General features: G+C 35.6%; 1 protein-coding gene across 6 annotated transcripts in view; it reads right to left on the bottom strand.

The window, feature by feature from the left end:
- Positions 1-15,103, bottom strand: part of PDS5B (PDS5 cohesin associated factor B) — a 195,411-nt gene that overhangs the window by 121,682 nt on the left and 58,626 nt on the right. For all 6 annotated transcript variants that reach the window (XM_030882528.2, XM_030882529.2, XM_030882533.2 and 3 more), the window contains exon 2: positions 279-405. In XM_030882528.2, coding sequence (XP_030738388.1) covers positions 279-386 — 108 coding nt within the window. In that variant the 5' untranslated portion in view covers positions 387-405. The remainder of the gene's footprint in view (positions 1-278; positions 406-15,103) is intronic.

Below are 15,103 nucleotides of genomic sequence, written 5' to 3'. Positions count from 1 at the left end.
TTTATACCCAAGTATAGACAGCCCTAGAAAATGTAAGCTTCACCTTTCTAATTGCACTCCCATTAACAATAGCTAAGGAAACCCTACAGTTCTTTATCTACTCCACTCTCTTAGCTCCTAATTACAGCTAATTAGTTTTGGCCATGAGACATTTTCTGCTTTGATTTGCTTGAAGTTGCCCTAACAAGATACAGCCCTATGTGATTTCCACAGGTGTCCTCCACCAGCTCTGCTTATCCTAAACAGATGTGCAAAGGACAAAACCCAATTTTACTCACCTTTAACCGTCTCACCATTTCCTCTTTAGATATTTTATCTGAGATTTCCTTGACACCAGGAGGATAGGTAATTTTTCCATCATTGGTCCTTGTCTTTGAATGAGCCATGATGGAAATATCTTTACCCCTAAAACGAGAAAACTATTAGATGCAAACCAAAAAATAAGTATCAACAACATTCATAATAAACATGAAAAGGAATCTCTCCCTACAAAAAATAACTACTTCCTAATTTATAGTAATTCACTTATCTAATTAATGAAAATCATTTTACTGAATATTTCCCCAATTTTTAAAATTTTATTTTTACTTTCCATTAGTGGCAAGCTAGGTTATTTGCACTGACCCTCCAACAAAAAAACTCTAAGTGATTTTATTTACTTACTTATTTACATATATATAAAATACACACAGCATTTTTTTTAATAGCACCACAAATTACTTGGGCCAAAATCTAAGGGAATTCAGGAACCCAGAGAACTAAATGGAACTTTATATCCACTTACACCCTGAAGGCACCTGCCAACCCTGTCAAATCCAGAGTTCAGTTTTGCTGATCTTATGGAAAAAGAAGGACAGAGTCCTGTCAAGGAAGAACATCAGAGACCCTCCTGACATTAATGTAGAATACTACCCCAACCCAAAAAAGATAATACCTGCAAAGGAAAGAATTAAACCAAGTCAACATGTGCCCATGCTGCCATTACCACCCACAGGGACAGCAGAGAAGGCTGCCTTGGTATTAAGCAGAGCAAAGTAATAGCAGATACAAGGGAGGAACAGCTAATTAGTTTTGGCCATAAGCCTACACATTTGCTGAGGTTCACACTGCCTACGTAGTCCAGAGAACCTCAATACAAGAACTCAGTGACCCTCAACTGGTAACACCCCCATAATATAAGTACATTCAAGCCCTCCTAGAGGAGGGCACCTTCATGCTACACTTCAAATAATCCCCATATGATGTTTCTAGGACAATAAGCATTATCAAGTCAAAAATAACCAAGCATCTAAGCAAACAAGGCACAATGAGCAAGAACCAGCAGAAATACCAGACCCCCCAAAACTTCAAATATTACAACCATCAAATGGAATATAAAACTACTATACAACTGTATAGTAGCCCTTGAACAACATCGGTTTGAACTGCATGGGTCCACTTATACACAGAACTTTTTCAGTAAATACTACAATACTACACAGCCTATGGTTGGTTGAATCCGTGGATGTTTGTAACAGTGAATACAAAGGGTCAAGTATAAAGTTACACGTGGATTTTGAACTGCGGTTGGGGGGGGGGGGATCAGCACTCCTAACCTCCATTAGTTCAAGGGTCAAATGCATTTATAATTTTAAAGAAATAAAAGATAAGTTTAAAAATCTACAAGGAAAAAAAAATTATACAGTAAATTAAAAGATATGAACAAAAAAGACCTACTAAAAATGAAAAAATACAAAAATTGAAAGTAAAAACTTAATGGATGAGTTTATTAGCAGATTAAGAAAAGCTATGAGACTTAATGAGCTACAAAAGATGTCCGAAGAAATTATCCAAAAATACAGAACAGAGAAACAAAAAACTGCAATACACAAAAGAAAAAGTAAAATAGCTTAACTTATGATTCATGGGAGTACCAGAAGAAGAGGAATAAGGCAGAGGCCTCTCTATGAGGTGAATATCATAAATACCAATTCACAAATTCAAGAAGCCAAACAGAATTAAGTTCAAAATAATAATTCCAAAAAAACACACAAAACCTTATAGAAGACATATTACCTTCAAAGGAACAGTATTTAAACTAATAGTGACTTCTCACTAGCAACAATATAAACCAGAAGACAGCAAAATGTCACCCACAATGTGGTTAAAGAATATAATTGCAAAGCTGAAGTTTATATCCAAGGAATATAAGTTTTAGGAATACAGTGAAATAAGGACAAATGAGCCAGACAAAACTTGAAATGTATAATAAATTACTATATATAGTACTTAGAACAATATTTAACATATATCAGTATATTATAATATGGTATATATGGTGTACATGATCACATTAAAAGATCAAGATTTTTAAACTTCAATATAGAGAGATTACAAAAAAATTTTTAAATAATGATATGAGATACTGAAAGTAAAAGGATGGAAAAAAAGGATGCAAACACTAAACAAAATAAAGCACTTAAGCTAAACATAAATTAACAAGCATAAATAAGTAGGCCCCAAGATACACTCCTTGGTATTTACTCAACGGAAACACATACCTGCGTCCACTACAAGACATAAAGATGTTCATAGCAATACCATTCATATTAGTCAAAACAGAAAACAAAAATACCTATCAACAGTGGAATGAAGATACATTGTAGTATAGTCATACAATGAAATACAACACAGTTATGAGGGTGAATAAGCTACTGCTTCACACAATATGGATTAACATTACAAAGAAAGTTAGGTGAAAGAAGCCAGATATAAAACACTATACATAAAATATGACTACATTTCCAGAATTCAAAAATAAGGTAACCTAGCCGATGATGTTAAAAGTTAGAACAGTGAATTCCTTTGGTGGGAGATGTAACTTGAAAGAGGAGTAAGAGAATATTTCTTGGGTACAGGTAATGTTCTACTTATATATCTGGATGCTGGTCACACTATTGTTTTCACTTTGTATAAAGTCACAGAGCTAGCCATTTATAATTTTTATACTTTTCTGAATTATGCTATACTTCAACAAAAAAAAAGAAAATCTTCAAACATTTAAAAATGTAAAGTGCTTTCTAAGAATCAATGAATCAGGAGTAAAGAAAAAAAATAAGCGTAAGATCAACAAAGTAAAAAATCACAGGCCAATCTTACAATTTTTGACATAAAAACATTTAAAAATTTAGACAAACTGGAGAAAATCTATACCTTACCAAAATTTACTCAAGAAGAAAAAATGCCACTAAGAATGAAAATCAATAATCAATAAACCTTTCCACAAGGACAAACACCCAAGGCTACATGACTTTACTAATGAGTTCTACCAAATAACTGAAGAAGAAATAATTCCAATGTCATATAAATATTTCCAAGGACGAGAAAACAAGGGAATCCTTCCCAACTAATTTTATGTAACTAACTAGCATAACCATGGTACTAAAACCCAATGAAAAAAATAAGAGAAAGGAAAAAAAATCACAGACCAATCTTTTCTGTGTTTACAGATACAGTATTTTTAAATAAAATATTGAGAAACCAAATGTAGCTACATATAAAAGACTGAGTTTAATCCAAGGAATGCAAGGTTGAATTCATCATATTTACAGATTAAAAAAGAAAAACCGTGTGATAAGGTCAAAAATGAAGAGACAATGATAAAAATTCAACATCAATTCTTGACTATAGAACAAAATAGAAGAAAAAGCTCAACAAACTAAAATTTATATGAAAGTTTCCTTTATCTGAGAAAGGTAGGGTGCTATAAACACCCTACAGCATAAATCACATTTATTGATGACCTTTTGAAAGTGTTCTACTTGTTTTTAGGACCTGTAAAAACATACCTGCTATCATGACTTCTATTTCACACTGTAATAGAGATGCTAGTCAACACAGGAAGAAAAAGGCATCCAGTATAAAGATACAAAGTAAGGAACAAAACAGTCATTACCTGCAGATTACATGATTATGTATACAGAAACTCCAAAGATTTATAGATAAAACATCAGAATTAATAAAATTGAGTTTAACAAGGTTGTAGAGTAGAAAAATCAACATGCAAACATCAATGACCTATAGCTAACAAAATACTTCACGGCAAAAGACTGAATAATTCCTCTCAAAATCAGAAACAAGACAAGGATGTCTGCTCTCACCACTCTTATTCAACATAATACTGAAAGCCCTAGCCAGCACAATATGGCAAGGAAAAGAAAATAAAGGCATACAGATTGGAAAGGGAGAACTAAAATCGTCCTTACTTCCAAATGACATGACTGTCTATACAGACGATTCCTGGGGAATCTTAAAAAAACAAAAACTAGTTCATCAAGATTACAGGATATATTGGACTTCCTTGGTGGCACAGTGGTTAAGAATCCACCTGTCAATGCAGGGGACACGGGTTCAAGCCCTGGTCTGGGAAGATCCCACATGCTGCAGAGTAACTAAGCCTGTGCGCCACAACTACTGAGCCTGCACTCTAGAGCCTGCAAGCCACAACTACTGAGCCCATGCGCCACAACTACTGAAGCCCGCGCACCTAGAGCCTGTGCTCCGCAACAAGAGAAGCCACCGCAATGAGAAGCCCACGCATCGCAACGAAGAGTAGCCCCCGATCTCTGCAACTAGAGAAAGCCCACGCACAGCAACGAAGACCCAACACAGTCAAAAATAAATAAATTTTTTAAAAAAAGATTACAGGATATAAAGATCAACATAAAAATCAATTTTATTTCTATATACTCCCAAGAAACAGAAACCAAAGTTAAAAGCACAATACTACTTTCAATCACTACCCTCCCTAATATTAATAGAACGTTTTAGTGCAAACCTAACAAAACATATACAGAAAAAAAAAACAACATATACAGGACTGGTATGCTGAAAATTACAAATCACTGATGAAAAAAAACCACAGAAGATCTAAATGAATGGAGAGATATACTATGTTCATGGACCGAAAGACTCAAGATTCTTCCCCAAACTGACCTATGGATTTACGGATTCTAACAACATCCCCGCACGATTTTTCATAGAGACAAGCTTATTCTAAAAGTTACCTAGAAAGACAAAGGAACCAGAAGAGGTGAGCTAATTTTAGAATGAAGTGAGAGGAACTCATTCCACTAAACTTTAAAATTTCCTATATAGCCAGAGTAAACAAGACAATGTGAATTTGGCAGAAGAACAGAAACACAGATCAATGGAACAGAACAGACAACCCAGAAAGAGATCCACACAAGCACGTCCAACTGATTTTTTTTTTACAAAGATACAAAAACAACTGAATGGAGCAATAACAGACTTTTCCACATATAATGCTGGAGCAACTGAATGTAAAGACTAAAAAAACAAAATAAAAAAAGACCTAAATACCTCTTTTTTTTTTTTTTTTTTTTTGCGGTGTGTGGGCCTCTCACTGTTGTGGCCTCTCCCGTTGCGGAGCACAGGCTCCGGACGCGCGGGCTCAGTGACCATGGCTCACGGGCCCAGCCGCTCCACGGCACGTGGGATCTTCCCGGACCGGGGCACGAACCTGCGTCCCCTGCATCAGCAGGCGGACTCTGAACCACTGCGCCACCAGGGAAGCCCCCTCATACTTTTATACAAAAATTTTATATAGATCATGAACTTAAATATAAACTGTAAAGCAAACAAAAAACTTTTAGAAAAAAACAGAGAAGAAAATCTTCAGTACTGAAGCCAGACAAAGAGTTTTTAGAAATGACACCAAAAGCAAAATCCATAAAATTAAAAATTGATATATTGGACTTCAAAAATTAAAATCCTTTACTCTGTGAAAAACTGTTGAGAATGAAAAGATAAGCTACAGAATGGGAAAAATATTGAAAATACATATATGACAAAGGACTTATATCTAGAACTCTCAAAAGGATACTATAAAAAACCAAACAACCCAATTACAGGATGGGCAAAAGACATGAACAGACATCTGAACAGGATATACAGATAGCAAATAAGCACATGAAAAGATATTCAACATCATTAATCATTAGGGAAATGCAAATTAAAACCACAATGAAATATCACTATATACTATTAGAATGGCTAAAATAAAAACTAGTGATAATATCAAACATAGGCAAGAAAGCAAACAAAATGAATCTATCACACATTGCTGGTAGAAATGTAAAATAGTACAGCCATACTTAAAAACAGTCTGGTAGTTTTTCATAAAACTAAACATGTATTTACCATACAAACCAGAAAATGCACTCTTGGGCATTTATACCAGAGAAATGAAAGCTTCTATTCAAACAAATCTGTACAAGAATGTTTATAGCAGCTTTGCTCATATACCTTAAAACTAGAAGTAATCAAAATGCCCATCAATGGATGAATGGTTAAACAAACTCTGATAGATCTGCATAATGAAATACTACTTGGCAATTAAAAAAAACTGTTTTACTGATAAATGCAATAACTTATTACTGAAAGAGCCAATCTCAAAAGGTTATATACTGTTATGCTCCCATTTATTTAACATCCTCAAAAACGACAAAACTATGGACATTGAGGACAGATTAGTGGTTGCCAGGGAGCATGGATGAGCATGACAAGTAGCACAAGAGAATTCCTTTACAGTTCTGTATGTTGACTGTAGTGGTGGTGAAATGAATCTATACATGGGATCAAACTACACAGAAGTACACATACACATACAGGGAGAGAGAAATAGCGAGAGCAAGAGCGAGCAAGCATGGAAAAAAGTGAGAAAACTAAGGTCTGTAATCTAATCAACAACACCATGCTAATGTTAATTTCCTAATTTGATATTGTGCTACAAGTTACGTAAGATGTCACCACTGGCAGAAGATGGATGAAGGGTTCACAAGACTCTAGGTAGTATTTTTGCAACTTTATGTCCATAATTATTTCAAAATAAAAAGGTTTTAAATGCAAAACAATCAATTATATTTATATAATAGCAACCAAAAACTTTAAAAATACAATTCACATTGAAATGCATAAACTACCCAGGAATTAATCTCACGAAAGATGTGTTTTACAGAGAAAAATCATAAAGCTTTATTAGTAGAAGTTAAAGAAAATTTAAATAAATAAAGAGATATCTTGTTCACAGAAGTCTCAAATATTATAAAGATAGCAAATCTTCCCACACTGATTATGGAGTCACTACAGTCCCAATCAAGCCCAGGTTTTGATATTTAAAGAAAGATGACAAGTTTAATTTTTTAAACTCGTAAATTTACATGACATGTACAGTCAAAAGGCCAAGAATAGCAAGATACTGTACTTAAGAAAAACACAGTGAATGGACTTTTCTACCAGATATCAAATCCCTTTAGAAAGCTAAAGTAATTTAGATGGTGTGGTATTGGAGCAGAAAAAGATCAATGGGAAATATTAGCCCAGAAATAGACCCACACAACGTGAATGTAATATATGAATACAGTGGCATGGCACATCAGTGAGAAAAGGAGAAAACAAAATTAGAAGTTCTAAATATTGCTTAATATTTTAACAATATTAAGTCTTCCAATCCATAAACACTGGATGTCTATTTATCTGTCTTCTTTTATTTCTTTCCCCAATGTACTGTAGTTTCCAGTATGTAAGTCTTTTACCTCGTTAATTTCTAAGTAATTTGTTCTTTTTGATGCTATTATGAAGGGATTGCTTTGTAAAATTTTTTTTCATATAATTCATTGTTAGTACATAGAAATGTAACTGATTTGTTCATTTTGTATTCTGCAACTTTACTGAATTTGTTTATTAGTTCTAAGAGTTGTAATAGGGTCTTTAGAATTTTCTACATATAAGATCATGTCATCTGCAAACAGATTAAATTTTACTTCCTCCTTTCCAACATGCATGCCCTTTACAGTTAGCCCTTCATACACGAGTTCCACATCCTCACAGTCAACCAACCGCAGATTTAAAATATTCCCAAAAACATTCCAGAAAGTTCCAAATGGCAAAATTTGAATTTGCCACATACAGGCAACTATTTATGTTGAATTTATGCTGTATTAGGTATTATAAGTAATCTAGGGATGATTTAAAACATATGGGAAAATCTGGTTATGTGCAAATACTACACCATTCTATACAAGGGAATTAAGCATCCTTGGATTTTGGCATCCAAGGGGGATCCTGGAACCAATCCCTGACGGATACCGAGGGATGTCTCTATTTCTTTTTCTTGCCTACTTGCTCTGACTAGGGCTGCTAGTACTATAGTGAATAGAAGTGGCAAGAGTGGATATTCTTGTCCTGTTCCTGATCTAAGAGGAAAATTTTTCCATTTTTCACCACTGAGAAATGCAAATCAAAACCACAATGAGGTATCACTTCACACCTGTTAGGACAGCCAAAAAAAAACACGAACAAAAGATAAAAAAGTTTTGGCAAGGATGTGGAGAAATGGGAACCCTTGTACATTGATGGTGGGAATGTAAAATGATGCAACCACCATGGAAAAACAGTATGGAGGTTCCTTGAAAAATTAAAAATAGAACTATTATATGATCCACCAATCCTAATCCTGGTTATATATCCAAAAGAATAGAAATCAGGATCTCTAAGAGATAACTACACACCGATGTTCACTGCAGCATTATTCACAATAGCCAAAATATGGAAACAACCTAAATGTTCAACAGATGAATGAATAAAGAAAAAGTGGTGTATACATACAATAGAATATTATTCAGCCTTTAAAAACAAAGAAAATCCTACTATTTGCAACAACATGGATGGACCTGGAAGACATGCTGAGTGAATTAAGTCAGACACAGGACAAATACTGCATGATTCCATTTACATGAAGTATCTAAAATAGGCAAACTTATACAAGCAGAAAATAGAATAGTGGTTGCCAGGGGATGCGAAGAGGGGGAAATGGGGAGTTGTTATTCAACAGATATAAAGTTACAGTTATGCAAGATGATTCAGATCTAGAGATGTGCTGTACAACACAGCACCTATAGTTAACAAGACGGTATTATGCACTTAAAAATTTGTTAAGAAGGTAGATCTCATGTTAAGTCTTCTTACCCCTTCCCCACCCCCAAAAAAAGGCAAAGGACACAAGGAAACTTAGAAGTGATGGCTGTGTTTATTACCTTGACTGTGGTAACAGTACCATAGGCGTATACATATTATGCATATGGCTGCATGTCCAAATTACGTGTATGTTCAAGTTGCATACATTAACTATGTGCAGGTTTTTCTGTGTATCAATTTTACTTCAATAAAGCTGAAGAAAGAGGGGAGGGGAAAAAATGAAGAAAGGAGGAGCGGGGAGAGGAGGAAGAAGAAGAAAAAGAAAAGAGAAGAAAGAAAGAAATGGCCAGTGGGCAATTAGATCTCCAGAGAAATGTCTGAGCTAGAGACAGATTTGGAAATCCTCGCTGATAGATAAAACCAGGGGCACATGACAGCATTCAGGAATGTTTTTATAAAGTGACAAGAGTGATAGGCCAAGGAAGAGATGAGAGAAGACCCATCTTTGAAATGGGAAGAGGAAAAAGAGCTTGCAAAACAATCTGAGAATGATCAAAGAGGCTGGGGCTTCCCTGGTGGCGCAGTGGTTGAGAGTCTGCCTGCTGATGCAGGGGACACGGGTTCGTGCCCCGGTCCGGGAAGATCCCACATGCTGCGGAGCAGCTGGGCCTGTGAGCCATGGCCGCTGAGCCTGCACATCCAGAGCCTGTGCTCTGCAACGGGAAAAGCCACAACAGTGAGAGGTCCGCGTACTGCAAAAAAAAAAAAAAGAAAAAAAAAAAAAGAGGTGGGCGGAGGACCCAGAAGGAAGCACTGTCAGAAAGGAAGGAGCACACCAAGTTTCAAGAAAGGAAGTGGCCAAAAGTACTGGATACTGCAGAGAGCTCAAGATGAAAGCTTAAAAAGAATCCAGTGACAGATTAATTATAAATTGGCATGAGAGATATTACTGGACTGATAAAAATGTTCTAAAATTCGATTATGGTGATGGCTGCACATCTCAGTAAATTTTATGGTATGTAAATTACTCCTCAATAAAGTTGTTTAAAATTTTTTAAGTTCTGAGACACTTTCATATCTCTATGGAAAAAAAAATGACATTGTACCCATTATCTCACACCATATACAAAACGAATTCCAGGTCGATTAATGACCTAAATGTTGAAGCAAATGTAAAAGCTTTTAGAATATAATGTAGGAGAACAACTTCATGACCTCAGATTAGGAAAAGCAAGAATCAAGCCCACAGCTGTCTGTGTTCCTTCAACCAAAGAAGATATTCAGCAAATGCAACAAATCATTCCACAGGAAGGTAAGTATAAACATGACAGGATTCCCAGTTTTCCACAGAACCTGGAATAGAAGGAAGTCTCTCTGCCTTACCTCAACAGGAGCAAAAGTTGTTCATCTTCCATAACAACAGATATACCATTGTGACCACAGATCGCAGCTAAATAATGTAGACATGCTGCCTTCGTAGAATACACTGATCCATATAGTCAAAACTTTATCAAGTGCCTATTACTTGCATGACTTCTTAGCAGTGACTAGAGGGCAAAATGAGGTAAGATAGATCTCAAAATCTACAAAGGAAATAGACTTTCCCCCTAAATAATTAAATCACAATGAATTCTGAAGTTATCAACAGAAATAACAAAAAATGAGCTTGGAAAAAAAAGACTGAAAGAAAACCCACTTCCATACGTAGATGGGGATGAAATATTAATAATATACAGACCAAAAGGACAGAGAAAACAATTTGAATAAATCTTAGAGAAGAAAGTTCAGAATTTGTTACTGGTCTAAAACCATGACAGAAGGAAAAAGTAGAAGGAAGTAAAGAGAGCTAAGAAGGAAAAGACAGAGCCAACAGAGAAGCAGGTTACTCAGTTTCTACTTCAGTTTTATAAGCAATAGTATTGTAAGCAGAGGTTTGAAATACATCTGTGAATATTCACAGGCTGTTTCCTCAGAGTAAGATAGACTTAACTGGCCTCTCTCTACCAAGCAAACTCCATGTACATTAAATTCTCAAGTCTATGTTTAAACTTCCCCTGACCTCTCCAGGCAGAGCTAGGCTCCTTTCCCTACAGCTAGGCAAACTCTGAACATATCATAATTAGCATTTATCACATCATATTTAGTAAACTTATTTCTATGTCTGTTTCTCCTACTAGACTGTAAGCTCCTTAAGACGAAGAGAGTATATATCATTTTAGGCATCCTTACAGAGCCTAGAACAAAGTAGGTGCTCAGGAAATACTTGCTGAATCAATGACCAGAACTATTTTAAGAGATGGTGGCTCCAACAGGAAGTACAGACTAGACAGAGGAGAAATCAAATACACTAAAACCAGTTAGGAAATTGCTACAAAGTTCCAGGTAAGAACTAATAAGGTGCAGACTGCAGGCAATGACTGGAAAATAAGAAAACTGATGCAAAGACCATGAATGATTATTTGAGAGAAGTAGAAGATGATTACAAGATTCAAAGCCTTTGCTCCTGGAAAGTCAATTACTGAAATATTTACCGAGATTTTACTTGGTGTGATATAGCACTCTACGCACTAGGAATACAATGGTAAGCAAAACACATACAATATATGCCCTCATTATAGCATAGATAGGGAAAACCAGAGAGAGATCAAATCAAGCCTTTGGAAACATTAAGTTTGGAATACAAGGCAACTGGAGATGTAGCGCTGAAGTTCTAGAGAAAAGTCAACGACAGAAAATATTTTAGCTCATGTTTTGTGGGCTTACAATATCAGTAAAAAAAAATGTGTAGGGTGAGCTGAGATACCAAGACTGAACTTTGAACTTTGAGAAATATCTATATTGATGGGGGAGAAGGGAATCAGGAAAGAAAAGAGGGTCAAGAAAGACAGAAAAATAGTTTTTTTTAAACTAGAAAAAAATGAAGATTAAGAGGTGGTATATAGGGTTAGTTACTTCAGAAATACACATCACTGGTACAAAATAACCTCAGCAAATACTCCCTTGGACTTGGTAAGTTGATCTCTTTAAGAACTTTCTGGAGAATAACAGGAATGAACACCAAATTACAAGGTAAGAGAAAAAGGGAAAGGAGAAAGAGAGAGACGAAGGGGAGCAATGCAGAAGAAGAAAGGAAGGTTACAGGAAAGAAATAGGATCTTCAATTGTTATCTGAAGTCAAAGGGAAAGACACATTAATATATAGTTGCTCCTCTGAGGTAAAATAGTGTCAAAGAAATTTTTTGACATTCATCTTTGTGGAATTTCAATAATATACATTATGGTAGAGCAGATACACTGATAATGAGAAAATGATAACTTAAAAAATTATTTATATAAAACTGACCTGTGTCAGAATCCATTTATACACAGCATATAAATGTATATAGTATATATGTATATATTAATTTCAAATATCATTATATGTATGTTGTTATAAATATTTATATTTTGGGGTCTGGAATGAAAAAGAAACATCAGTAATTTTAAAAATCATACTAACAATCCTAGAAAAGAAAAAAAAAATGAAATCATCATTCTTCCTCTGATACTACCAGATGTAAATAAATGTTCACAAGATGAAACTAATAAAGACTGCAGTAAAAATATTTAAGATCCTTTCAATGAATGGAAAAAAAGAACAAAGCATTCACTGGATTAAAGAGCAAGGGTAAGAGCAATAGCAATAGTCATTTTTTAATTGATCTGGGAATAAAGAAGGTATCTGCCATTTTCATGATGATTTTTCTTAAAAATCCAATATGTGACATGTTCAGAGACACAGAAATCAAATCAAGCCACTACTAGAATCTCTACTTGGCCACGTTTATGAAAAGCTGTTTTTCCTCCTGGGACTTTACTGCAGGTTTAAGGTGGAATTAGAAGGAAGGTGGAATTAGAAGGAAAACAAGATTTTGCGAAGAGTCTTACAATTGCAAAAGGCAGGCTTCCCAGAACCGGTACCTCTTATAACCAGCAGATGGTGCCCTCCATAAATACAATGCTTCCAGTACATAGTCATTACATAGTATAAGAAGTTGGGTTTATTCTTGGCCAGAGACAACTAAAAAACTAATGAGAGTGTGTTCTAAGAAAAAATAGACAAAATAAATTACGTTATTCTCCCCTAAATATATAACCTTAAGACTACATTTACATATTTTCCAACTATTATAAAAAGCTTTTTTCCATATAAATGGAAACTCACCATTCAGCTTGAATTATCTTTATTAATTCAAATTAAGTATATTTAATAGTTATTACTATATGTTCTGGTAATACAAAGTAATTTTTAATGCTTTAGGAAGTCCTTTTAGAAAGCAGGCCCATTTTGTTCATATTTTTAGTGTTTATTTATAAAAGGTTAAACATATGGTTACTCTCTTGCCTACATTCTTTTTAAGGACCATCAATGTTACAGACAGGAGTAGTATTAAACTAACTGGTTCAGACAGAAAAAGAGCCTCAGGCCCTAGAACTCCTCAACTAGCTCCAGTTTCTAATAACACGAAGTGTTGTATCAAATCCCTTTAAAGTAGTATTTTTATATAAATAATGATAATATCTCTCATTTACTGAATGATTGGTATTTTGGAGTTAGTAGTCAGCTCAATGTCCCATTCATTGACAGGATAAAATTATGTACTTTCTCTATTCACATCAAACCCCAAGCACACATTCTTGTACAACCCCCCACTATCAGCAGACTGCCTCTACTTCATTGAGAAAACAGAAGCTCTGTCAAACAGAAACTTCCCCAGTCTCCCACTACTAAATCTACTTGCCTATCTACATTTGTACCTATTCCCTTCTTCCTTTATGTTACCAAAGAGTTGGTAAGCCTCCTCACATCAAAAACTAATCCCTTCTCAAGTGCACAGAATCCCATCCTCTACAGGTCTCTCAAACACTTTCACTTCATTAGTTATCTCCTCTTTCCTCAGCATCAGCATCCTCCTTCCCTCAGTATTCAGTGTAAGTACTCTGTTCTTGAGTGGACAGAAGGCATTCAGGCAGGAAGGGAGAGAAAGTACAACATGCCTGCTTAGACTACAAGTACCCTTCCAGCTACTGTCTTCTCTCTCAAATTACCTTCATACCCAAGCTTCTCAAAAAGTAATCTGCACTTCTTCAGTTCCCATTAGCTTTTCATACTAATCCAATCTTGTTTCCAGGATCCTCCATCACCAGCAATAATGCTTTTGCCATAATCAGTGTGACCGACTTCAAAAACGAGAAAAGATTTTTCTCTTCCCTGTATCTACACCCTTGCAATGTGACTTTGTGGATCCTCCCATCAAGAAGAGTGTTTTTCCAGCCCTTGAATCTGAGATGGTCTTATGACTTGCTTTGGTCACTGGGACACTGGCAAGCTTAAAAAGTGCTTGTGCTTTGGACTTTATTGACTTACTGTTCTTGGAACTCTGCTCCTAACAAGTGCACAAGCACAGAAGTTATCCCACTAGAAAGTGAGAGCTATAGAGAGAGTCCCCAGTTATCCCAGCCATGATCATGATGAACGAACCCAGCCCCAGACAAACCATCAGTGACGACAGACACTTACCTGTAGATATATGAGCAAGCCCAGGTGAATCAGCTAAGGCTAACCCAGATGAGTAGGACCACCCAGCTTAAGCCAACTCAAGCTGCCACCCTGAAGAACTGGAGCTTAATAAATGATGGTTGTTTTAAGCCATTAAGTTTTGGGGTGATTTGTTATGCAGTAATAACCAACTAAAAGTCATCACTACCCTCCATGTTGCCAAATCAAACGAACACTTTTCTAATCCTAATTTTATTGATCTGAGCAGTATGACACACAGTTGACAGCAGCCTCCTTCCTGAAACACTCTTTTCCTTTGATTTCTACTACACTTTACCTTTTCCTGATTTTTCTCCTACCTTTCTGGCCACTGTCTCCTTTGTTTCTTTCTCCTGTATCCAACCTCTACATATTAGCAATTCATCAGACCTCAATTTTGTCCCCTCTATTCACTTTTTGGTCTTTGTGTTTTTCTTCCAAGGCTTAAGCCCTAAGCTTTCTTAAAGCTACTCCAAAGACTTTACCCCACCAAGAGCTCTCTTCTGAACTCCAGTCCACATATACAACTGCCAACTTAACATTCCACTT

The sequence above is a fragment of the Globicephala melas genome, chromosome 18 (genome assembly GCF_963455315.2).
Source record: "Globicephala melas chromosome 18, mGloMel1.2, whole genome shotgun sequence".
NCBI classification, from domain to species: domain Eukaryota; kingdom Metazoa; phylum Chordata; class Mammalia; order Artiodactyla; family Delphinidae; genus Globicephala; species Globicephala melas.
The sequence above is the reverse complement of the archived record's forward strand: the minus strand, read 5'-3'. Positions and strand labels throughout refer to the sequence as shown.